The sequence below is a fragment of the Dryobates pubescens genome, chromosome 28, assembly GCF_014839835.1.
Source record: "Dryobates pubescens isolate bDryPub1 chromosome 28, bDryPub1.pri, whole genome shotgun sequence".
NCBI lineage: Eukaryota > Metazoa > Chordata > Aves > Piciformes > Picidae > Dryobates > Dryobates pubescens.
The window spans coordinates 4,557,378-4,583,818 of record NC_071639.1 but is presented as its reverse complement, the minus strand read 5'-3'; the positions used below and the strand labels follow the sequence as shown (position 1 = coordinate 4,583,818).

The following is a 26,441-nucleotide window of genomic DNA, read 5'->3' as shown; positions in this document are numbered from 1 at the left end:
TCCCTCCAACGACTTCAAGCTGTTTGCAGGCAATTTCTGTTTCCATTTTACTGATAGGAGACTAAAGCAGAGGGGAAAAAATAAAGAACAAGCTAGGCTAGATGGAAATGCCCAGGAAAATTAATAGAGTTAATTTTTAGAGTGGATTGGTTAAACCACAAACAATTCTATGCAGGCATCCATTCAAAGCTGAAGTTGCTTTTATTCTGCTCAGTGTTGGTTTAGTCTGAAAGTGATTTAATTTAAAGCAAATTGCAGCTAGTTCTGCTGTGAATGAGAGCCTGCAAACTGAGGTTCAATACAGTTCACACTCTAAATGTAATGCCTTTTGTTAATCAATTATTTGTCCTTAGTGCACAAGATCACATAGGAAGAGTGACAAGGTGTAGAGTTAAGGATGAGGCTCCTTGGCATCAGGGTTTGTCCTTTCAGCCCTTCCTTGGGGTGCCGCTCAACCATCCTCCTTATCACCAGACAGCACAGCCCTGGGTCCTTAATCCTGCAGGAGCCAGAGGAGGTATTCCTGTCTCTCCCTGTCACCTAGAACGTAGTGACAGCTCTCAGGGACAGCATTTCATGCATTTAATGGGATGACCGGACAAACACGCAGCACCTTCTGACTAGGGACCAGGAGGAAGCACTTGACCCAGCAGGGTGCGTTCATTGACCTCTGTAGGCACCAAGAGCAGAGAAGCAGCGTGACACAACACAGGGACCACAGAGTTACATTTTCAGGAGTCAGCCTCCAAACCCTCCAGTCAGCTTCACTGCTTCCCTTGAGGTCAGATTTGCAGAGGTGTAGCTCAATTCTGAACACTGAAAGATGAGCCTGAGGAAGGTCTGTAAATACCCACTGCATCTCCCCACCTTACTACTATAATTTTTTCAGTCATATTCAGCTTGAAATTGTAGTTTCTTACAGTAAGTCTCCATAATTTTTCTACTTCCCAAACTGGAGGTAAGATGGAATGACCTGCTGGAGTGATCACATGCACCTCAGGGCAGTGCAGTTCTGTTAGCATCTACATGATGGTTGTAGTCCCACAGCAACAACCTGTGGATCAGGCCCTACTCTCGCCCATTGGTAAGAGTCCTAAAGCCTAAGTGATAGTCAAATACTTCTCCACGGTGCAAAAATGTGTGAAATGCCACATTCACTTCCCCCTGATTGCAGCCACTGTCCAGGCAAAGCCACCTATTTTAAGGGCTCTCCACCTTTCTTTTTTTGAGCCTTGTTTCCTTCGGCTTCCCCACATGTGGCTTCCTCAACTCTCTGCTCTCTCTTCAGCCTTTCAATCCCAGTTTCCTCAATGCTCTACTCCTACTCCAGCCTGTCAGCCCTGCCTTGCTGTGAACTTAGCCAGCAATCATGTTTACCTTTAGCCATAATCGCATCAGAGGAAAAATAAAGACAACATCAAGAGCTTTCCTCTTGTTTTTCAGCCTTTCCTGGCAGTTAATGATGAGTCCAGCAAGAGAAAACCCCAGCATACTATGTTTTTGTTTGCAGCCCACGAATGTGGATTGTCCTCCTCTACAGCTCTTAGAGAAAGTAACCTAAGAGTAATAGAAGAGTTATCCCTAAGAGGCTGCTTACTGGGTGAAGAAAATGGGATGCAAACGTTTTGTTCAAGAGGGAGATGGTAAGGTATGAAACATGTACAGTAAAAAGCAAAAGTATAAAGCAAAACACAGCTCTTAGACTGAAAGTCTGGGTGCCTACTGCGACCAGTAAAGAAACAGAAAGGGGACAATCTTTAGTCCCCTTAAGAGAGGCAAAACTTCAGCTCCTTCAGGGGGCTATGCTCATGTTTCAAACGTTCTTTTAAACTCCTAACTGTTTCGTTTTAGACGTCCCACAGCTGCATGTAAGGAGCATATAAGTCTGGGGGAAATGGCAGATTCATTTTCGGGAGGGGTGGGGGGAAGACGAGCTTCGCTTCTCTATGGGACCCCGCGTCTCACGTCCGCCTCCAGGCCGCGGGAGCTTGCGTCCGCACGACGGTTTTCACGAAGGGAAAACCAGAAACAACAAAACCCCAAATAAATCAGGGGCGGGAGAGTGGGGGGAGAAAGAAGCGGGATCTGCCTGACCTCCCCACGCCGTCCCCAGGAACCTCCGATGAGCCGCTGCCCGACAGAGGGGGGCTGCTCTCCCAGGGGCTCCGGGCAGCAAACGTGATCGCCGGCTCCTTCTCTGCCGCTGGGGCGGTGAGGCCGGCGCTGCCACAGTAGCTTTCAGGCGGAAGGCAAAGGAGGGAGGCTCGGACTTTGTTCTTCTGAAGGGAAAAGACCCCGAGAAAGGAGAACGGTGGTTTGCCCGGGCTTCAGCTGCGCTCCGTCAGCGCGGCTGCGAGCCCGCTGCAGCAGACGTGCCGGACGGGGCCACTGCAGAAAAGAAGTCGCCGGTCGCACGACGTATTTCCACCCCGGTTTGAGGCACAGCCGGAGGCTTTACCCCTCCACGGCGGTCCCCCGGGCCTGGCGCAGCCCCTGCCCGGTCCATCGGAGCCGTGGAGCCCCCCGAGGCTCGGCACCTGCAGCGGGGACCTATCAGAGGTGGCAAGGCTGTGCCTTCCCAGCTGCGCCCCGGGAAAGCACGTTCCCCCTTCCCTCCCCCCCTCCCCCCCCCCCAAAGAGCAGGTAGATCTAAGCGGGAAAAGAAAAATAAATTAATCTGGGGAAAATGAGAACAGCAATTGCCTGTTAACGTTGGGAGCTTCCCGGAGGAGGGACCTCAGCAAGGCTGCCAAGAGGAGTTGGTAGCCGGATCCGCGAAAAACAACGCGGACGTGAGCTCTGCTCGGGGAGATAAACGTGGGCTAGCTCAGGTTTCTGTAGGAGAAAAGCAAGAAAGACTTGCTCTCCGGGGTGGGGAAGAGGGGAGAAATAAATTAAAAAGCAAAACAAAACACGTAGGGCAGCAGGAACTATCTCCAGAGTGAGAAGAAACGACAAATCTAGCAGCAGAGACGCGTGACATGCAATACTTCAGCGCAGCCGGGACAGCTCGGAACCGCGCCGGTGTCCCCTGGTGACTACCAGAGTTTCAGGGGAGAGTCACATCCCCACCCTCCAGCCCGTCGCCCAGTTTCGGAAGACATTGCAGGAGTATCTAGAGCAGCTGCAGCCCGTGCAAGGTGTCAGGGATTTTTAACTCAGAGCTACCGAATGTCCCCTGCCGCTCTGACAGGCGGTGGCTGCGGCGGAGCATCGCTCCCCGGCCGGCAGCGGGTTTGGCCTTCACAGGTGCCCCCAGTCCGTGTCTTTACATCACAGGCCACGGAGGGGAATTTTTTATTTTGGGTTGAGCTTTTTGTTTGTTTAATCTAGAAATCCCCTATGCCGAGCAGTAAAACTGCTGAGTCTGCTCCCAGATTTCCAAAGCGCTTGTGCTTCAAATTGCAGCCGGGCGCCGGAATCACAGATTCGTAGAACGGGTTGGGTTGGAAGGGACCTTAAAGATCATTTGGTTCCAACCCCCCCAGCCATGGACAGGGACACCTCACACTAGACTAGCCGGAGGCTGCTCCTGCTATTCCACTTCTCCCCAACGGTCCCAATACACTTTTGAGTTGGATATTTTTGTTGTTCATTTGGTGGTGTTTTATGTTGTTGGCTGCTTTTTCTTTCTTGTTTGTGTTTAGATGATTTTTCCCCCCCGGTGGTGGTGGTGGTTTTGGGACGATTTTTTGTTGTTGTTGGGTGTGGGGTTTTTTCCTCAGCTCCCATCAAAAGGACTATTGTGGGGAATGTTCCCCGGAGCTGCCTTTGCCTTTCCCGCTGGCGCTTCGCTTCTCTTGTGCCTGAGCAGCCGCGAAGCCGCGCACACGGGCAGCATGAAAAGGATGCCCCGGTAGGGCAATGAGGCATGAAATCCCGCTGTTCCTTTACACAGCAGCAACAGCCACATGAAAGAGCCAACACCCGACGTGTCACCAAATGTAATTGCAGAGACCGAGGGTATTAGCGGGGGAAAAAAAAAAAGGGGGGGGGGGGGGGGGGAGAGGGGGGGAAGCGCTGGCGCCGCTTTCTCTTTTGCAAAGGCCCTTTCCAGCACGTAGAACCTCAAACGAGCTTCAAAGCACCTGCATCTTCCAACGGACCTAAGCTAATAGAAAGCCGAGTCCCCAGCCCCATCGACTGCTCGGTAAGAGCCGGCAGGGGCAGACCCCTCCGCGGGCAGTAGCGGGTCCGGCACTGCCGGTGCAGCCACCCCTCGGGGGTGTCCGCTCGGCCCGCCGGGCTTGCACCCTCCCCCGAAAGCACAACCGGAGCCCCTCTGCCTTCTCCGGCTCTTTTCTCCCTCTCCGACCCGCCGTTCTCCCCTCTCTCGGGCTGGAAACCCGAAGAGGCTAGTGCTCGGCGGCCACGGCGGTGCGACGGGGACATCTCCCGTCACTTGGGCGTTTTGCGGCGATTTCCCGGTAATTGCTTCCAGCAGCCTCTTTCTGGCAGGTGCTGGCGACGCGGGGGGAACTGCTCCTGCCCAGCTCTACCTGGACACCTCGGGACACGGTGACACGGTGGTGTCAGGCCTGCTGCAGGCTCCGCAGCGTGCCCGCCGCCCGCGGTCACTCTCAGACAGCGTCCTGGCAGCGGGGGTGCCAGAAAAATGGCTCCTAGGGAGGTGGCAGAGGGGACAGGCAGAGCGGGACAGCCATCGAAGGTGGGAGATTTAAATTTCTGCGGAGAACGCCCCAGCCCGGCTGTGCTTTGCCAGGAATCCGGAATTATAGAACAGCAGAGAGACGGAGGGGTGAGGGGGAAAACCCAAACCAAAGCAAAATAAAAGCCGCCTTCTACAGATCCTCCGGTAATCGAGCCGCTACGCTTTCTCCGAGTCCTTTCCAGCCCGGATTACTGCCGTGCTTGGCTCTCACCCCTGCCGGTGCCCGCTGCGCCTCGGAGCCCCAGCGGGACGGGGCGGGCGGGGACGCTCGCCCGGCTGGGCTGGGATTTGTACCTTCCCGGGGATTTATACTCTTCCCAGGATTTATGCGCTCCTCAGGCTTTATACCCTCCCTGGGATTTGCACAGCCTCAAAGCCGCGTTCCTGTGCTGTACACGACACACAGCGGCACCCAGGGAGCGGCGGCCGGGGCTGCCACCACCACTGACAGCTTTGCAGGACGGCACGGGGATGCTGATCAGACTCGGGGCCAGGGGCTAGAAGATTCACACACACACACACACACCCGCTGTCTGGGACATCGGGGCCGCCTTCTCGCACTCCTCGACCCGCGACGACATGGGAGGGCCAGGAACCAGATGCTGCTTGTTTCCCCCGGCGGATGCCCCGGAGCCCCACACCGGGGGCATCTGCCCCGCTCCACTCCCCGCCTGCCGCGGCTCGAGAGCGGCCGGACCCCCGCGGTGCTGCCGCCCGCTCCGCCGCGGTGGGCAGCCCCCCCCCTGCCCGTCACCCCCGGCGGGGCGGGGCGCGGCTGGCCGGGGGCGGGCCGGCGGGCTTGAGGCTGTGCCGCGGCGTGGGAAAGCGCTTCAGAGACGGTTCGCTCTGCTGGCGGTGCGGAGCCGAGCCGTGCCGGAGGTACCCTTCCTCCCTCCCACCCTTTTACCCCCTCGGATTTATTTATCTCTGCCCATACTACGGCCGTAAGTTGCGCCGCGTCCTGTGCCCACAATGAAGCGGCCTTGCGAGGAAAATACCTCAGACAGCGACATGGACGAGACGATAGACGTGGGGAGCGAGAACAACTACTCCGGGTAAGTGGAGCACCCCCCGATCCCCGGGGGTTGCCGAGTCGGGATGTGCCCCAGGGTGGGGCAGAGTCAGGGGGAATCTCGACTGGGGTGGGCAGCCTCCGAGTGAGAAGCAGGATGAGGGTTTGTCCCCCTCCAGGTCAACCAGCAGCTTGTTGATATCCCCCAGGAATTCACCCCACGGTTTAGCTGCCTGTCCCTCGACATTACTGGGAGCCTGTGAGCCCGCGGGCTGCAGCTCGTTAGCTTTGCTTAACTGGCCATTTTCAATCAGATCTTTCCCAAAGTAGCTCTGCAGTAGGCCGGGCAACGTAAGGCATTGGGTGCCAGTAGGAAATGAGTGATGAGCAGAGAGCAGAGATGAACAGCGATTGAGTGGTGACTTCTGCAAATCCCCGGAGCAAGCCGGGGGTTAGCCTTGGTGGCCGCTGGAGAACCGTCTGGGGGTGCTCCTGGATTCCCTGCTGGTGGTCAGAGGTGCCCTTGCCAATTTAGAGGCACATGCGCTGGAGCTCCATCCAGTCCGCTTCAGTGGCTAAATGAGTATTGAAAGCTACTGGATTTTTTTGCTTGCTCATGCTGAAAGAAAAGCCTTTTCTTACTCCTGGGTAGTGTAAAGTAAATCTTGAACTCTGCTCCTGGTGCAGCACAGCCCCACGGACCTGGGCTGGGCAGCTGGCTTTGGACTCGAGCATCTGTTGACTCTTGCAATGATGGGCACTGATGTCAAAACACAGTGGGCAAACAGAGGTTGTGGCATCAGATACATGTACTTAACACTGCTGTTAGCATACAGAGATGGAGGGGACATTAAAGTTGGACATAAGGAAAAATTTCTTCCCCACAAGGGTTGCCAGGCCCTGGAACAGGCAGCCCAGGAAAGCAGTGAAGTCCCCAGGGAGGCATTTAAAAGACTTGTAGATGTGGTGCTGAGAGACCTGGGGTAACGGTTGGACTTGATGATCTTAAAACTCTTTTCCAACCTAGACAATTCTGTGGTTCATGTGGCTTTGGGCTTTGGTTCTTCAGCCTGTGTTTGGTAGTAGGCAGGGCTTTGTATACCAGGAAAATGCAATCAATTCAGCTGGGCAATGAGCTGTCTCCAGAAAAGGCCTTTATTAGCCAAGGGACATTCTGTCAGTTCCAAAGATGTGCTGGGTCAGTGAGAAACGAAGGGTTTCTGTCTCCTTGAAAACACCGTGCAGTGCAAAGCACACCTTCTAAGCACTGAAGCCAGCATGAAAGGGACTGCACATACTTAATATGGTGGCCTGAGGTGTCTTCAAAGAGCAGCGTCAAGTTGTGCAACACCTGACATACTTTCATTGTCTCACAGGCAAAGTAACAGCTCTGTCATTCGCTCGAGCTCCCCAACGACAACATCTCAGATCATGGCCAGAAAGAAAAGAAGAGGGGTAGGTTGCACCTCACTCTCTTCCCCTGTGACACTTGGCATGCGTGTGGTGATTTTTGCCCTTCAACTTCTTTTTTTTTTTCCTTATAAACCTCATGTGCTTTGTTTTTATTTTGGGACCAGATTATAGAGAAGAGGCGCCGAGATCGTATAAATAACAGTTTATCAGAGCTGAGGAGGCTTGTGCCAACTGCTTTTGAAAAACAAGTAAGCCCTTTTTATCTTCTTTTTCTTTCATCTTTTTTCTTTCCTTTTCTTTCCCTTTTTCCTTTTTCTTTTCACTTTTCTTTCTTTCTTTCTTCTTTCTCTTTCTTTCTTTCTTTCCTTCTTTCTTTCCTTCTTTCTTTCCTTCTTTCCTTTTCTTTCTTTCTTTCCTTCTTTCTTTCTTTCTTTCTTTCTTTCTTTCTTTCTTTCTTTCTTTCTTTCTTTCTTTCTTTCTTTCTTTCTTTCTTTCTTTCTTTCTTTTTTTCTTTCTTTCCTTCTTTCTTTCCTTCTTTCTTTCTTTCTTTCCTTTTCCCACTTTGTCTTTTTTTTCTTTTTTTTCCCTTTCCTTTTCCCCTTTTTTCTTTTTCTTTCCTTTTTTCCTTTTTTTGTTCCTTTTTTCTTTTTTCTTTCCTTTTTTCCTTTTTTTGTTCCTTTTTTCTTTTTTCTTTCCTCTTTTATTTTTTTTTTTTCCTTTTTCCCTTTTCTTTCCTTTTTTCCTTTTTCTTTCCTTTTTTTTCTTTTTCCTTCCTTTTTTCTTTCATTTTTCTCTGTCTTCTTTCCTTTTTCTTTTTTCTTTTTTTTCTTTATCCTTTCCTTTTCCCCTTGCCTTTCATTTTCCCCCCTTTTTCTTTATTATTTATTTTCTTTCCTTTTCCCCTTTCATTTTTTCCTTTATTTTTTTTTCTTTCCTTTTCCCTTTTCCTTTCATTTTTTCCCCTTTATTATTCCTTTTCTTTCCTTTTCCCCTTTCCTTTCATTTTTTTTCTTTATTATTCCTTTTCTTTCCTTTTTCCCTTTCCCTTCATTTTTTCTCTCTTTTTTTTTTCTTTCCTTTTTTTTGCCTTTTTCTTTTTTCTTTTCCTTCTGTATCTCATCTGGCAATGCTAGCCCTCTTGTAAAACTCATTAAAATAATCCTGTATGTGTCCTGATCTGGCACAAAGCAAGCATTTCAATAAAATGCTTTCTTGTGGCGAAACATAATTCATTATAAGGCTGAAAAAAACCCATTTCCATTCTTTGACTCGTTTTTCCCTTAAGGGTAACTGTGTTCATGTTGCCTCTGTTCTTTCGACGAATTCCAGCAGTGGTTTTGGTAAAAAATGTGCTTTACTCCATACCCCAACAACAAACACCCAAACCCAGCACAGTTCCCTTCAAACCTGTGTGTCAGTTAGCCTTCTGGCTACATCTTTAAATATCATTTCCTTCACCTCTGCTTTCAGAAGCCCTTTAATTTTTAATCTGTCATTTCAGTTACTAATCAATCCAGTTTCCTAAAGAGGGAGCAGGCAGTCTGGATTATCCATGTTTTAAAATGACTCTTTACAAGCAGGGCATTAGGAGGGGGACTAGGCCCATGTCATGTGAGCTGGTGAAGGCAGGGATGTGTGCAAAGACTTTTGGTGAGAGAAGTATTCAGTGGGGAGGCTGGAAGGATCCAGCTAACTTTGGTTGAGGTACCTTTGATTGTGAACTGATAGACCAAAAGCCTAGAGTACAGCCTGTCCTGTAAAAAGGCCATTTTGTTTATGCCATTCAAATTCAATTATTTATTTGCTTTCCACACCTTGAGTTTTATTTTGGGGGCTTTGATTTGATATTTAGCCTTGCTCTTGTTTTTACTGGAGGCATCTGAAGACCTGTGGATAGTGCAACGGACGCTGCATTTTGAATGGGAGCAACTTAACCGAGAAGGAAGACCCTAACTTTGTGTAATAGTAAAACAAACCCCAGAAAGTAAGACTTGAGAGCAGGATTGCGAGGTGCTGCATGGCAAACGCTGCAGCAAATCAGGCCTGTGATGCCCCTGGTCTGAGCAAAAAGCTGGCTAAAAAGAAAAGTCGAAAGTTAAACAGCGAAAGCATGACTTGTGTCACCTGCGATAACGCTGTTCATAACTGGTAGTTGCAACTATGCCTTTCTGTAGGTTCTGGCAAAATGGAGTGGCAGGGATATTTTCAGCTAGATAAACAGGGGCAAGGGACAACAGTTGTTTGTCCCTTTTTATTGTTTACTTCTCGCAAACCACAAACATTATAAAACAAATCCTACAGAGCCTGCTGGAAATTACCCAGCGCCATGCAGTTTTTAGCTATTAGTCACTCTCACTGAGACAGCTTGTACCGGGGCTGTGGAAAAGATGAAGCCTGAGGAAACTACGGGGTGCAGTTGCATGCAAAATGGGGGGAATCTGCCCAAAAATTCATCGGCACACCAACCTTTGTCCGAGGAGAAGTGCTGAAAGCTGTAAGGGGATCGAAAGAACCGTGGTGGCGTGAAGCGGAGCGCGTGCTGTATGCCGCTCGGAAAGCCCCCACCACTCTCCTGCAGTGTGCCAAGGACAAAGTCATCGGTCCTCTTCCAGCTCCTTGACATTCAGCTCACTGAAGTTTCCAAGTTGGAGGTTTAGTTTCGCTTCCGCCTCTCTCCCTCCCTCCCAGCTCTGCTCTCCAGAGTCCCTCGCAGCGGTTGGCGATGGCGCGCTGGGGCTGCGGGGCAGGGTCTCAGCATCACCTGGGCAAAGCTGGCCAGTGGCAGTGAGGTGGCCCAGGTGGCAACTAGGAGAACGTGGCTTGCAGGATGCCATCCACCCCTGCATGCAGCTTGTGCAGCCCTGGTTTTAACTAATGCTGAGAGGTGAGCTCTTGCAGTGGAGCAACATTTGCATGGTGAACTCAGAGGTCTGGCTGTCCTCAGATATTGAGGGGAGTGATACCATGCAAAGTAGTTTTACTTAGAGATGAGTGTGTTCATGCTACCTTTGGAATTGTATTTTATACTTTCCCAGCACCTACTGTAGTTATGTGTGAGCCACCTTCAGTAACAGAAAAGATTTTTACTGAGAGGGGACCTAAACTCTTTCTTTTTCACAGTATTTAGCTTCGTGCAGAGATGTGGTGCTGAGGGACGTGGTTTAGCACCAGGCTTGGCAGAGTTAGAGGAGGGTTGATGGTCTTAAAAAGTCTTTTCCAATCAACATGTGATTCTGTGGTTCTGTGGTTCTCTGTCCCTGCAAACTAGACTTGTTGCTAACTGAAAATACTGCGTGACTGTTTTTTTCAGTGGAGAATGAGAACGGCGTATTCAGAAGTCCAACGGGATGTGGAATATTAGCAGGCGATAAAAAGGGAGACTTCTGGGTGTGTGTCCACAGGGACACCTACTGGTTAAAGCAGAAAAGAGATGTCACAGCAGGGTGCTGGATCGCCGCGCAGACCCGTCCTGCCAGCTCTCCCTGTGTGCTTGTTGTTTAAAAAAGTCCAGAAAGTTAACGTATTTCTCTCATTTCTTCAAGCTCTCACCTCTATGCTGCCTCCAAGGCCAGAGCTAGACTGAACTTGAGCTGTCATAAAGCAAAATTCTGCCGCTGGTTTTGCTGGGGAGGGGACAGCGTTAGCCCTCAGGCAAGAGCCTGGGGAGGCAGATGCTTACGAAAGAATTAAGCCTAGAATGTCCTAATGATAGGGGAAATTGAAACCATAAGGCTTGAGCTCGGTGGAAAGCATATCAAATTAAAGTTTCTAGTACTTGTAAGCCTTTACTTATGCGAGTCTCTTATCTCCAAGGGATCTGCCAAATTAGAAAAAGCAGAAATACTGCAAATGACTGTGGATCATCTGAAGATGCTGCAGGCAACAGGAGGTAAAGGTAAGGAGCCCACGGTTTCTTTGCTAATATTTAGAGAAATCTCAGGGCAGGGGGGGAAAAATGCTTTGAGGAGCTGTGATAGGCATTTCCAGATTAAAGGAGTGGAAATCAATGCTAATGGCAGGATTGAACTCGTGGGAAAGAACTACTGGGACAAAAGAAGCACTTGACCCTGGGCTTGTGTTTGCTTTCATAACACTGTGGGAGTAAAGGCTTCATTCACAGGCAGCCCAGTCAGAGATTTGTTTGGGGTTTCCAAAGAGCACTGAAATCTGCACAGGGAGACAAAACAAATACACAAACACCAAACATAAACAGGAGGTTTATGGTAACAATTGTGTAGCACAAACCCAACGCTAAACCTCATCATCCAGCAGCTATACCCGAGGAAGTGGATGGAGAGGAGCTTTCATTATTGTTTGTTGGATGGTCTTTGTTCTGGGAAAAACTTTCAGATGCCAGGGTTAGACCCTCTCGTTCAGCAGAACAAAATCCAGCCTTGCTGTGTGCAGCTGCAGCTACCTGGTGGTGCAGGCAGTGCTGGTGTCCGAGGTGTGGGTGGCTGGCTGGCAGCGGTGCTGGCGTGGCGCAGGGGCTGCACCGGGTGCCCCCGCGGCAGCTCAGCTGACAGGCAGGAGTCAGCTTCTGCAAGCTGACAGGCCTGAGGCTGCAGGCCAAACCGTTTCAGCCACCCACGGCTTCTGCTGTGTAGTCATGACTTCGGAACTTAGTTGGAGCGAAAAGCTTTGCTGGCCTTCCATAAAGCTCGGGTCCCACATCCCGTGCTGCCCACCGTGGGTCAAAGGGGAGCAGTGGAAACGGGGCGATCTCTCCTTGACCCAGCCCGTGGTAGAGGTGAAGGCTACAAAACAGGAGGCTTGTGGCAGTTTCAGGCTGTGCCTGGGAAATTGTCCACAGATCTTGAACAGAAAGTGATAGAATGCAAATAAATTGCCATTGGGTGTAAAAGGGAAAATAATGATAAGGTCCAAATAACCCCATTGGACAGACTACTAAGAAAGTGTGTTTGTATCAATGAACTTTAGCTCTTTTCAGCTTCCTCACTCTGGTAGATGCTAACTTCTGACTTCTGGCTTTGCTGATCATGAATGCCTTCTTGTTGGGGTTAACTAATGAACAGCAACTCTCTGCTCTTTCTCTTGTCCTGTGTACAGGGATGTAGAGAAGGGAGCAGGGAGTGGGGAAGCTATTAGGAGCCGCCTGGTTCGTCCAGGGGGGTTCTTGTGCTGTTTATAAATTGTACATTTATGTAAATGTTGTCTATTTTGCCCATATTCATTGCATTTCGTGTTTAGATTGTAGTTTTGCTTGATTAGACTCCAACATTTTAAGCCCATGACTGAACTGCTGCTCCTCTCTGTACCTTTTAGTGACTACAGAACTGAGCTGGCAATCGGTGCCCACGTAACAAACAGATGGGGATGGGAGAGGCTGGCGGTGTTTGTGATAATTAACAGCAAGCTGCCATAAGTGTTTGCTAGGTGTTGCAAGGCTCTTGCATTAATGCATTTAAAACTTCACACTTATGGGCAACTTGTTTTGTTGGAGGTGCAAGGAATTTAGTTCTCCATATAACGCACGTGCCTCTTGATTCCTCAGGAAACGTGCACAATTTAAAGGGGGAGAAAAAAGCAAAAGGCAGTTAATTTTTATATCTAAAAAGGTCCCCTCAAAAGCACTCTTTATTTGGTGGAGCTCTTGAGGAAACTCTTGAAAGTTACGAAAGGCCAGAATTGGTCATGCTTGTGCAATTTGAATTCAGATCCTCTGTTGCGTGTCGGTGATGGTGCCGTCTGCGGGGGCTGCGTGCCGGCTCTCCACAAGCTCTCGTCTCACTTGGTGCTCAGGGCAAACAAGGCTCAGCTGCTGAGGGACGTGGTGGTTGCTTCTCTTGGTCCTCTCCGCACGTCGTGCCGCTCAGCTATCCCAGCCTGACCCCTGCCTCACGCTGCACATCGCTCCTCTGGAGAGCTGCAGCAGCTTCCACTCCTGTGATGTCTGCACCCACAGCAGGAGAGCCAGGAGGCGAAACCCATTAAAGACTTAATTTACTAGGAACCCTCCTTCCTTTCCCTCCCCACCCAAAACCAGTATGTTGGGGATTCTTTTATTTTCAGGGGGGATTATCTATCATTTTGTGAGCCCTAGGTGAGCAGTTGGATCTCAAAGGTCTCTTCCAACCTCAACAGTTCTATGATTCTGTTTTGTAAGAGGGTCAGGTCGAGTGGCCCAGCCGGTGGGGCAGAGGACGAAGTGGCTGGGATGGGAGCTGCCATAGGAGATGTGTGTTGATTGGCAGAGCCCTGGTCCCTGGCTGGACAAGCTGGATTTTATTGGCAGTCCGAACCCCTGTGGTCTGTTCCTTGGTCAGCTGCTGCTGGGCCATTCCCTGCCATGACTGCCAAGAGCAGTGCGGGAAGGACGGAGAGTCAGGGTGCAGGAAGAGGCGATGCTGACTCAGACCCACAGCTGCCTTCCTCATCATGGTCTGTAGCTGGTGACACATCAGTGTAATACCTGATCACTTCACAAATACTTTATCTTCACCCTGTGCCCCAGAGATAAGAGTAATCTCATGGCATGGATTAAGAAACTTTGAGGAAAAGGGGAGGGGGGGTGGGTGTCTTAGCACTGGGCAAAGCTGAAGCCTGCTTTTCCTGCTTGCTTACTGTTTTACTTTGCAACCTAAGTAACAGCTTCAAATGTCATTTCCTAGGGTGTTTTTAAGGCAGATGCTTGTTTTATTTGCAAGTGCAGTTACTCCCACTTTGTAATGCATCCTCAGAGCCAGGAACTGTTTTGGATCAGTAAAAAAAAAAAGTGTTCCATCGTTTTTCCTATGGACAAAAGCTGTTATTGTAACAGGGAGAAATGGGTCCCAATACCCTTAAGTGCCACTGCACTGAGGGCTGGAAAAAGCTCATCCTCATCCTCCTCACACAGAAATGGAGGACACCCACTATGAGGAATGCCTGAGGCTAAGCAAGTCAGGGTGGAGTCAGACACTGCTCGGCATGGTGTGCCCGAGGTGGGCACAGCAAAAGAAAACCCCACGAGGCTTCTGTCCCTTCTCGGCTTTTCAGAGCTTCCCAGGCCAGGCAAGCTGCCAGCTCTGAGGTCCTGTGCAGACTCCGTGTTTCCACCACCCTGAGGCAGGTGGGGGAATGGTCTCCTGTTCATGTTGAGTTATTATTTTGGCCTGGGGCCAGGGCTTTTCACTGACTCTGCAAGCAAGCACAGGGGAGGAGTAGTTTGTCAACAGGGAGTCACTTGCTTGGACCTTGGCGTGGCTTTATTGCAGCTTCACTGCTAATTTGGATTGGGTGACTGACACCTGGGTTAATATAGCTCAGGTGACTTAGCTGTGTGCAGAGCAGGTGGGTTACCAGGATAGATGAACCCAGGCTTCCTATTTGCTACAAAACACTGGTGCATATGCATGTGTGTGGTGGGGAAGGATGTTGGAAAGAATCAAACCCCAACGTTATAAAGTCTTTCTCATAGGGGGAAACATGCAAAGGAGAGACCTGAATAGATAACCATCCCAATCAAAACAGAATGGTGCCTGGGAGTCCCAGCTCTCATCTCTCTTCTGTTTTCATGTCTGGGCCACCAGAGGAGACTGAGGAAGAGCCAGGATCACCAGGGCTTTGGGACAGCTCGTCACAGAGCCAGCAGCTCAGACTCACGGGAAGCTGGTGACAACCACATCCCCCACATCTCCTCCGGTCCAGAGGGAGGGAGGCTGGGAAGCCCTGGCTTAAGCTGCATGCTCTCAGGACTCCCAGGCTGGCTGACTCATGGCCAGAGCCGGGAGGCGGCTTTGGCTGCGCGTCAGCCCCTCTGAAGCTGCCGGAGGTCCTGGAGCCTCTGGCACAGAGGCAGTCCCCATGCCAGGCTGGCTGGCACCCCAGCAGGTACCCCGCTAGCTCCGCGCTGCTTGCCTGCCCGGCGTTTGTTTCTCAGGAGTTGACTCAAAGCGTGGCGTTCCCAGCCAGCGCTCGGTCGCGACGGCCCTGGCAGGACGAAAACAGCGAGGAGTCGGTCGGTGCTTGTTGAGACGAGTCCCCGATCCCTGGTGCTCCCCGATCCGCTGGCTCAGCCAGCGCTGCTCTCGGGTTGCAGGCAGCCGCAGGTGAGCTAGCAGCCTGCACCCGAAGTGCTGGGGGATTTGGCAGGATGGGCAGCAGAGCAGGCAGGGGATTCGGGGAGACATCTATAAAAGCGCTCAGTAACGCGGGCGTGCAGCCGCAGCAAGGCTCCTTTCCTGCTTGAAAGTTGGTGAGAGTGGAATCAAGTAGTTGAGGCGAGCATTTTCCAGCAAGACCGAGGTTATTCCATGCCAGAGAGTGCAAGGCCTGATGCAGATACTGCATTAGCTATGCATTCCACCATAATAAGGGCTCTTGATCTTTGCATCCTACCTACAAATCTCCAATGAGAGCACCACGCAAGCTTGGGAATGGGTAGGATATTATTCCCCCAAGGAGACGACTTTTAGGCTAAAAAAGGAACATTCCCCAAACTGGATGAAGTTTTTGTAGTTGATGAGCTGCAACTTAAGTACTAGATTTGGATGCTGAGCCCTTTTAGAAAGGAAGTATCTTTTCATGGGCATTTAATAAGATTTTCTTCTTTATGTTTTTTTAAATCCCTTTCTTTCTTTTTCTTTCTCTCTTTCTCGCTCTCTCTTTCTCTCTTTCTCTCTCTCTCTTTCTCTCTTTCTCTCTCTCTCTTTCTCTCTCTCTTTCTCTTTCTCTCTCTCTTTCTCTCTCTTTCTCTCTCTTTCTCTCTTTCTCTCTCTTTCTCTCTCTTTCTCTCTCTTTCTCTCTTTCTCTCTTTCTCTCTTTCTCTCTTTCTCTCTTTCTTTCTCTCTTTCTCTCTTTCTCTCTTTCTCTCTTTCTCTCTTTCTCTCTTTCTCTCTTTCTCTCTTTCTCTCTTTCTCTCTTTCTCTCTTTCTCTCTTTCTCTCTTTCTCTCTTTCTCTCTCTCTTTCTCTCTCTCTCTTTCTCGTTCTCTCTCTTTTTCTCTCGTTCTTTCTCTTTCTCTCTTTCTCTCTCTCTCTCTTTCTCTCTCTCTCTCTCTCTCTTTCTCTCTTTCTCTTTTTCTCTTTCTCTCTCTCTCTTTCTCTTTTTCTCTTTCTCTCTCTCTCTTTCTCTTTCTTTCTCTCTTTCTCGTTCTCTCTCTTTCTCTCTCTCTCTCTTTCTCTTTTTCTCTCTTTCTCTCTCTCTTTCTTTCTCTCTCTCTCTTTCTCTCTCTCTTTCTCTCTCTCTTTCTCTCTCTGTCTTTCTTTCTTTTCTTTCATCTTCTCCCCCCCCCGTTTCTTCTTCTTTTTTTTTCTTCTTCAAATCCAAGCCTGTGGAGCTCCAGTTGCTGTTTGTTGAAATACCTCATGGGCCATATGACTGTCAGTCTCCCATCTCCAAATTAGCAATGGCATTACATAAAACGTTTTCTCAGTAAAGCTTTTTACTGTGTGTGTGCAGAGTCATGACAAGATGGTTTTAGTTTGCAGTTAAGTAACACCGTATGTCACATTGTCTTAATGACTGTGTGAAGTAGATGGGACCCCAGCAGCAGTTACAACTATCTCACAATGTCGAGAAATAGTTGGAGAGCCTTGTGATGAATGCCAGTGCAGGGAAGAAAGGGCAGGGCAGTGCCTGCAAGCTCTCTGATCTCCAGCCTGCTTCTTTGTGTGGATAAAAGTCTTGTTCACACACACACACACACATATCAAAACGGCACTGCAGCAGCTTGCTGGGGAATTTCAGGAGAGGCATCGTGTATCTTTTAAAGTATCCTGAGTACTTATGGACTTAATTCTTTTGCGTTTGTGTATTGTCTGCAAAACCAACTGCAGCCTATCGCCTTACAGGATGGTCACACAAATCATTTACAGATCTGAGAACACACTTTGCACGTTGCAAATCTTAACCCCTAAATGGGAGATTCGCCAGCTGAGGTTAGCCACGGCACCTAACCCTCGCTGGCAAGCCAGCTTGACGCATCTTCTGCTCTCCCCTTGCAGGTTATTTTGACGCTCATTCCCTGGCCATGGATTTCATGAGCATTGGCTTCCGGGAGTGCTTGACGGAGGTGGCGAGGTATCTGACTTCGGTGGAGGGTCTCGACACGGCCGACCCCCTGCGCGTTAGACTCGTGTCTCACCTGAGCACCTGTGCCTCTCAGAGGGAAGCTGCCGCCATGACCTCCTCCATGGCTCACCACCACCACCCTTTGCACCCTCACCACTGGGCCGCAGCCTTTCACCACCTCCCGGCCGCCCTGCTGCAGCCGAACGGACTCCACGCCTCCGACGCCGCCCCGTGCAGACTCTCTTCAGACGTGCCGCCCCCCGGCTCTGCCCTGCTCACCGCCACCTTTGCCCATGCCGATGCCGCCCTGAGAGTCCCCTCCGCGGGCAGCGTCGCTCCCTGTGTCCCCCCTCTCTCCACCTCCCTGCTGTCCCTCTCAGCTACTGTTCACGCCGCAGCGGCGGCCGCCACGGCCGCTGCCCAGAGCTTCCCCCTCTCCTTCACTGGCACCTTCCCCATGCTTCCCCCCAGCGCGGCCGCTGCCGCCGTGGCTGCGGCAACGGCCATCACCCCTCCGCTGGCTGTGTCGGCCACCGCTAGCCCTCAGCAGGCTGGCAGCGGGGGTGGCACTAAACCCTACCGACCCTGGGGGACTGAAGTTGGAGCCTTTTAAGTCCTCCTTATCCCTTCCCAGTGCGGCTCCCTCCTCTCCCTCGGCACACACACATGTGCACACCCCCACGCGTGCCCACATGCACCCACGCATGAGGCTGCCAGACTCCACGTGTCCTTCCCAAGGCTCTGGGACTCCTCATGTCCTTCCCGAGGCTCCAGGACTCTGGGTGTCCTTCCTGAGGCTCCAGGACTCCGGGTGTCCTTCACAAGACTCCAGAACTCCGCGTGTCCTTCCTGCTCAGCCTGGCCAAGTGGCCACCTTCACCCAAAGGGCCTGAGAGGTGCCAGCAAACCCACCTAGACCTTGCACAACTATCCTTCTCCTCTCAGGCGTCGGTGAGGACACCAGATGATATCTTCTTCTCAGCTGCTTTTGCTGAAGGCACCTTGAGGGAGCAGCAGTGGCTTTCAGGAGCAGCATGACCACATCACAGCCCGTAGAAGTTTCCTGGGAAATACGTAGGAATACGTAGACATTAGAACTAATAATTCTCCAGCTATGCATCCTTGTTTGGCAGAGAGGTGAGGGATCACACCTACCGTGTCTCCCCAGGCTAGAAAAAGAGTTTGAGTATTCTAAGTGCCTGATATTGAAGAAAAAAAAAAAAAAGTAATAATTAATAAATAAAAAGGATTTATCTCTGTGTGTTCTGCTAAAACAAGTAACACATTGCACAGGTAAGGAGATGGTGTGGAAGAGAGACAAAATCCTGTGTGCACCTTCAGAACTGGGATAGCTTTCCAGGGAAGAGCGTGCTCTCGAAGGGGAGAGGTTTGGGGGGGGGTTGGGGGTTGTTTTTTAGCCAAAAAGCTTGCTGAGGAAGAATGCTGAGTTTTGACAGCCGAGTTCTCACTTCCTTAGCTCCCTTTCTTTGTACAGACTTGCCAAATTGTGACATCGCTTTCTTTGTACGGACTTGCCAAATTGTGACATCTAGCACAGCGCCGGTAAAAGCAATTATCTTATCAGTGCTGGGATTAATGAACGTTTCAGCACTGCCTGTGAGCCTCGAGGCACCCTTTTTGATGGCTTAAATACGGTGCTAGCTGGTATCTGCACTAACAGCGGAGCTGTCATGCGCCCAGAAGTCACCACCTCTTAAGAGCGTGCCCGCTTGGATACGGTCGATTCATGCCAACACAAGGGACTCGGTGCTGTGAGAGTTCAAATTCACTTATTTAGCTGATTTGGATATTTGCTTGTAGCTGATTCTGGGCAAGATCCCTCTTCTTTTCACTATCACGTTCTGGGAGAACGCTCACTCTGGGTATGAATGAAGTGACAGCAAAGGACAGCTCGGAAACTGGCTCTCCAGACGCCAACGTTGTGTAACGTGGGTTTGATCCCAAACCAAAATGAATGTATTGGGGGGGTTGGGGGGAAGGGGGGGAGGGGGGAGGAGGGGATGTGACTAAATTATTTTGCAGATACCCAGACCAATTAGTGCTGCAGAAAATGGTTTGCTTTCATTTTTAGCATTTTTCTGTCGTTGTTGGGTTTCGTTTTTAATCACAGTGACTGAAAATAACCTGAGTATTTTAATACAGCCAGTCAAGAACTAGAGATTTTATGTTTAAACAAAACAAAACAAAAGGCAAAAAATAACAAGCAAAGAAAAAAGAAGATAAAACACAGCATGTATTATTATTATTATTATTATTATTATTATTATTATGATGCACTTGATTTCTCTGCTGTGTGGAGAAAGCAATAAGCGTTGAGAATGTTAAACATTATGCAAAATATACTTTTAAAACATTTGTTTTACAAATAGTGTACCTAGTTGGTCTTTTTTTCTGTATTACTTTGGCAACCTTTTTTCCTATGCAAAAAGTCTTTACATATCAGTAATTAAATGAAGTCCTTTTCCCCCTCCTCCCCCCCCCCCCCCCCCCCATTCCCCCCCTTTTTTTTCTTTTGGACTGCATTTTATGGGTGATTTGTTGCAGTTTTTCTTTGTTTTCAATCACAGAGTCACAGAATCAACCAGGTTGGAAAAGAGCATCAGAGATCATCGAGTCCAACCTATGACCTAATACCTAACACCTCCTGACAACTAAACCATGGCTCCAAGTGCCACATCCAGTCCTTTTCTGAACACCCCCAGGGACTCCACCGCCTCCCTGGGCAGCACATTCTGAATCATAGAAACATTAAGGTTGGAAAAGACCACTAAGATCCTCAGCTGTCAATCCAACACCATCCTGGCCATTAGACCATGTCCCATAGTGCCTCATCCACATGTTGCTTGAGCATGTCCAGGGATGGTGACTCTACCACTGCAGCCTTAAATAATAGAACTTAAATAGAATTAACCAGGTTGGAGAAGACCTTTGAGATCATCAAGTCCAACCTATCACCCAACACCATCTCACCAACTAAACCATGGCACCAAGCACCCTATCAAGTCTCCTCCTGAACACCTCCAGTGATGGTGACTCCACCACCTCCCTGGGCAGCACATTCCAATGGGCAATCTCTCTTTCTGTGAGGAATTTCTTCCTAACATCCAGCCTAAACCTCCCCTGGCACAGCTTGAGACTGTGTCCTCGTGTTCTGGTGCTGCTTACCTGTGAGAAGAGACCGACCCCCACCTGGCTACAACCTCCCTTCAGGCAGTTGTAGAGAGCAGTAAGTCTCCCCTGAGCTGCCTCTTTTCCAGGCTAACCCCAGCACCCTCAGCCTCTCCTCACAGGGCTTGTGCTTGAGACCTTTCACTTCTTGAGGAGTACTCCTGGAGTCATAGTTTCTTCTCCTGGTGACAAGCTTGCTGGTTGCTCCATTCTCCTCTGGTCCCCTTGCTCAGCCAGGAATCCCATCTTACACAGCATGCTCTGAAATGGGCAGGAAAAAGCAGTTTTCAGGCTTGAAACTGGTTCTGCACTGCTGGTAGGTTTCATGATGCAAACCCATCTGTCCAGCACAGGGAGCCCCAAAACCCACTGTGGTTTCTAGGTTCAGCTTTCCTTCAGATCCTCATTAGGGGCTTGTCTCTAGGAGGGGAAAACTGGTATGATACCTTCTGAGAGGGTAGTTTTTCCTTTCAGTTCTGGTCATCTTCAGGGTTTAGCACCAGCCTTGGCAGAGGTGGTTGGACTCGATGATCTCAAAGATCTTTTCCAAGCAAAATGGTGCTGTGATTCCATGATGCTAATTTAACAGTTCTCACTGAGGCAAGGGTTTGTTGTTATACCATCACAGGTCTGCAAAGACTCTCTGCAGAAGGTGTGTGAAGCTCTGTCTCTGTAAGGATAAGCACATGTCTAAAAGGCACAAAAAAGTTTATTATGCCCCAATAACAGCTGAAGGAGTGTGGCACAGCCACAGGGTGGCCAGCCTGTAGCCAGACAGAGACTTTCTGTCACTGAAATGCAGCCTCAGGTCAGTGGCTCTCTCCTCCCAAACACTAAACATGTAACCCACCCCAGCCCCCATCAACTGGTCTCCAGCACCCAACATGGAGAGACTATTGATTGCCTGAACAGCCTGCTGTCCCATGGAGGAAAGGAACAAATGATGGGGAGGAAGGATCTGTATCTCTGTGCTGTAAATCAAGCTTGGTCTTATTTGAGTTTCGTTGTTTGGGGGGGAATTGAGTGTTCTGTGACTCAGGACACAAATACCTCTGTGCTGCACTGGCATGTTCAGTAGCATCAGCTACCAATCTCTTCCCATACAGGCAGTTTCAAGGGTACAGATTACATTCATGAACTGGCAAGGAGATAAAAAGTGGGCTTTGTTTACATGAAAAAGAGCAGGTTGCAACCCTACTTGACTTTCAGCTGTTAACTATTAACTTGCCCTCTAAGAGGCTGCTAGGGAGCCTCCCAGGCATCCTATGGTGTTACAAATGTGCAGCCACTGCTTTGGTTCTACCCCAAGGGCTTCAATCTAACTGATGCATCCCAAAACATTAAGATGTGTTGCCCTAAATGCAACACTTTTTCCTCATTCTGAAAGAAATAAAAGGGGGGGGGGGGGGGCACTTTGAAAAAAACATTTCTAAGAGCCTGATGAGATGAAAGAAGCTATTTCAGCATCCTGAAACAACACCTCATGGATGGATTTGTGCAGCCTCTGGGGCTGGGTTTATCCCATTTTCACTCATGAAACGGGCCAGATCCATGGACACACTGAGTTGCTGATGTCTCCTCTGTTTCTTGTTGTGTTGTCTTTGGGGTTGGTTGTTTGGTTTTGTTTGAATGTTTGTTTATCTTTTAATCTGAGTCACCTAAAGGGACCAGCACATGAGGCAGGAGCTCAGCCTTCACGCTTGGTTAGACCTGAGCCTCTCTTGGGAGTGCTACCTCTGTGAGAGCAGATGAAGATTTCCCAAATGAGAGACAAATGGAGAAGAAGCATATTTCACATGTGCTGTTGGAAAGACATCAGAGGATAATAGCTCCTGATGGTTTGGGTTGTAGCTGTGCTAGAAGGCCACAGCTGGAGGAGTCTGTGCAGGTTTTAAAACAGAGCAAGGAAAAGCTGCTTCCTTGGCACAACCAAGAGCCAGAATGCAGGGCTTGTGGCTGTGCACACACAACCTTACTTCAGCCCTTTATTGTCTTTATTCTGCATTCAGTGACTGGTGGACCTGGAGGGAAGAAGCAAGTTTGTAATTTAGATAACAGAATCACCAAGGTTGGAAGAGACCTCAAAGATCATCAAGTCCAACCTGGCACCACAGACCTCATGACTAAACAATGGCACCAAGTGCCACGTCCAATCCCCTCTTGGACACCTCCAGGGATGGGGACTCCACCTGGGCAGCCCATTGCAATGGCCAATGACTCTCTCCGTGAAGAACCTTCTCCTCACCTCGAGCCTGAACTTCCCCTGGCACAGCTTGAGACTGTGTCCCCTTGTTCTGGTGCTGGTTGCCTGGGAGAAGAGACCAACCTGGCTACAACCTCCCTTCAGGGAGTTGGAGAGAGCAAGAAGGTCTCCCCTGAGCCTCCTCTTCCCCAGGCTAAGCAACCCCAGCTCCCTCAGCCTCTCCTCACAGGGCTGTGCTCCAGACCCCTCCCCAGCCTTGTTGCCCTTCTCTGGACACATTCAGGTGTCTCAATGTCCTTCTTAAACTGAAGGGCCCAGAACTGGACCTAGAGGTAGATTATAGCACATGGCATGAGAAGGCAAATCAGGCTGCTTGCTCAACAGGAAACAGTTGGCTTTCACTAATTTTTCAATAGGTAGGTTTGCAACCTCAAATTCCAGTTATCAAGGGGATCAGAGGAGGTTATGCAATTCCCTAGAATGTTTTTCTTAAGAGAAAAATAAAACCCTAAAAACCAATTCTGTCACTCAGCATTAGCAGGCTCAAAACCTTAGCCCTCAGCAGTGCAAATAAAAAGCACTTAGGCTGCTGTAGCTGTGGGCCTGACTGTGTCACACAGAACTGAGAAGTTGTTACCCCAGACAGGACCCAGGCAGGTGAGAAGGACCTAGAACCTAGAAACCACAGTGGGTTTTGGGGCTCCCTGTGCTGGACAGATGGGTTTGCATCATGAAACCGACGGGTTTCCATCATGAAACCTATCAGCAGTGCAGAACCAGTTTCAAGCCTGAAAACTGCTTTTTCCTGCCCATTTCAGAGCATGCTGTGTAAGATGGGATTCCTGGCTGAGCAAGGGGACCAGAGGAGAATGGAGCAACCAGCAAGCTTGTCACCAGGAGAAGAAACTATGACTCCAGGAGTACTCCTCAAGAAGTGAAAGGTCTCAAGCACAAGCCCTGTGAGGAGAGGCTGAGGGTGCTGGGGTTAGCCTGGAAAAGAGGCAGCTCAGGGGAGACTTACTGCTCTCTACAACTACAGTGCTGCCAGACCTCCTGTTGCTCTGATTGCAAGTGGACGAAATCTGGCATTAGGTATTGCCCCAGAAGAAAAATCAGCTGCTGTGGTGGAGGGACTGTATTTGGTGGGGGGCATGCATTTGGAGTATGTGGTGGAGGGCGTGTATTTGGGATGAGAGGAGTTGCATCAGAGGAGGTTTAGGTTGGATATTAGTAGAAACTTCTTCACTGAAAGGGTTATCAAAGACTGGCACAGGCTGCCCAGGGAGATGGTTGAATCCCCATCCCTGGAGGTGCTTCAGAGAGGCAGAGATGTGGTGCTGAGGGACATGGTTTAGCACCAGCCTTGATAGAGTTAGAGAATGGTTGGACTGGGTGATTTTAAAGGTACTCTCCAATTGAAACAATTCTGTGGTTCTGTCCCAAGCAGAATCATCATGCCAGGCCTGTGACTACAACAACTGCCAGAAGATGCCACTTTGTGCTGCTGACTCCTTAGTCTGAGCCTCCAAAATGTTTGTTGGCAGCTATTCTGAAAGCTGATGCTTAAGCAGGATGTCATGAGGAGCTCTTTCTGCCTTCATGGTGGCGGTGCAAAGCTGGGACACGTGAATTAGTGTTGTACCCTAGATATTAAAAAGAAAAGCAAAAAAACAAAAGGAAACTAATATGAGAAACAAAAGGAAATGTGTCTAGTTGATCTAATTTCATGGTCTGGAGAGGCAGACTGGTCTGGAGAGACAGCTCTAGCTACTGATACTGCATGCAAGCACAGCTGGATGTTTTAGACGATGCTTGTCTGAGCACTGCCGCTACTTACTCCACAGCAAAGTCCTTCTGAGGTGTGGACTTATTCTTTCCACACAGTCCACATTCAGCATTTTTGTCTTCTACAAAGAAAAGCCTTCAGGATGAAAAGCACACCTTGATGCAACGTGGCAACTGTGGCCGGAATCACCTACCAGCTGGGAAGTTTTCAGCTCTGCCCTCGTCTTCATACATGTTACACTGCAAGACCTCCTTCTATGGAATCAGCATCCTGCTCCAGGAAACACCATGTTACTGGGAGATGTAAAGATAAGTGTTTGACCTGTGAAGAGTATCCATGAAGAGTATTAATGTCAGGTTACTACAGCCAGTTACTGCAATTACTACTATCCATAAACCAGGGGAGACCAAACAACAGTTACCTAAAGGCCTGCATTTCCCCCCCCCCCCCCTTAGTTTTGACTTAACACTCAATACTCTTTTTTGCTTTGTTTTGTTTTTCATATATCAAAGAGCCTTTAGTTTACTTTAGGAGAAAGAGTCTCCTCTGGGAGGTTTCAAACAGAGTGTTGTGCATCTAAGATACACTTCTGCAACCGGATTAACAAGAGGAGGTCTGTGGTGTGTGGTAGTTCAAATAGGTTTTAATGATGCTTCCCAACACAGGCCTTAAAACAAAACAACATGTTTCTCTCCCTGCCCCCTCTCCCACTCTGCTTTCTAACTGCATTTTGGTTGAGGAGAAGGGATTTGATTTGATTTGGCTTTTCTGGGGCTTGTTTTCCGGAAGAGGCACTGGGTTGCCAAGGGGGAGCGACGGTGGGGGTGCACATAGTGGGGAGTATCTCCTTTCCCCTGGGCAGGCAAAGCCACTTCCTTGCCTTTTCCCTCTCCTGCCCTCTTTTTTGGGCAGCTGCCCCACTGGGCAGCCCCCTCCCTCCTTTCCCGACAGAAAGGAAAGGCAAATGGGTTGCAGCCACAGCAGAAGTCTGTGGTTTCCCCAGGCTGTCCCAGCTGCTCTCGCTGTAGTCTCTTCCTTTGGTCAGTCACTAAGGTTGAAGTGTCTGGGTTTTGATCACCACCTCAGGTCTTCAGTTGTGACCTGCCACCCCAGTGTCTGCTCCCTGCCCTCCCTGTCTTATCACAGCTCTGATCCTCGCCCAGCTACCACAGCTTTGTCCCTTCAACCCATTCTAGCAGTTAGTGGATAAAATTCCACCAACAGGAATCCCAAACCAAAATGAATCAGACCCTTTCTTGATACTGCTGCAGACTGACCTTCATGTGCCACCCTGGTAATAAATAAATGTTTATAAACCTCTGAGGGCTGGGGGTCAGGAGGGAGGGGACAGGCTCTGCTCACTTGCTCCCTGGGATAGGACAGGGAAGGGAAGGGAAGGGGAGGGGAGGGGAGGAGAGGGGAGGGAAGGGGAGGGAAGGGAAGGGAAGGGGAGGGAAGGGAAGGGAAGGGAAGGGAAGGGAAGGGAAGGGAAGGGAAGGGAAGGGAAGGGAAGGGAAGGGAAGGGAAGGGAAGGGAAGGGAAGGGAAGGGAAGGGAAGGGAAGGGAAGGGAAGGGAAGGGAAGGGAAGGGAAGGGAAGGGAAGGGAAGGGAAGGGAAGGGAAGGGAAGGGAAGGGAAGGGAAGGGAAGGGAAGGGAAGGGAAGGGAAGGGAAGGGAAGGGAGAAGAGAACTAACCAGGTTGGAAAAGACCTTCGAGCAATGGATGTAAGCTGCAGCACAGGAGGTTCCACCTCAACACAAGGAGGAACTTCTTTACTGTAAGGGTCACAGAGCACTGGAACAGGCTGCCCAGAGAGGTTGTGGAGTCTCCTTCTCTGGAGACTTTCAAGGCCTGTCTGGATGTGTTCCTGTGTGACCTGAGCTAGATTGTATGGTCCTGCTCTGGCAGGGGGGTTGGACTTGATGATCTCTTTGGGTCCCTTCCAACCCCTGACATCCTGTGAGCCTGTGATCCTGTCCTACTTCAAGGCTTTTTAAGCCCACAAGAAAGATTCCCATTAGCAAATCACGACTGGATCATTAAACCTTTTTGAGGCAGTGTGTGCCTTACCAAGAGAATGAGGATTACGCCACAGCAGTGGCTGCTGCCCACTGACAATCATGGGAACCGACCCCAGTAATAAATCCAGGAAT

The 26,441-nt window shown here is 49.7% G+C and overlaps 1 protein-coding gene across 1 annotated transcript; it reads left to right on the top strand.

Moving 5' to 3' along the window:
• The first annotated feature begins 5,584 nt into the window (after window positions 1–5,584).
• On the top strand, window positions 5,585–17,883 carry HEY2 (hes related family bHLH transcription factor with YRPW motif 2). The gene is made up of 5 exons (XM_009909529.2): window positions 5,585–5,727; window positions 7,061–7,139; window positions 7,262–7,345; window positions 10,911–10,992; window positions 17,044–17,883. Exons 1-5 carry the CDS (start codon window positions 5,645–5,647, stop codon window positions 17,721–17,723), a joined length of 1,008 nt encoding a protein of 335 aa, XP_009907831.2. The 5' UTR covers window positions 5,585–5,644; the 3' UTR covers window positions 17,724–17,883.
• Window positions 17,884–26,441: the final 8,558 nt, after the last annotated feature.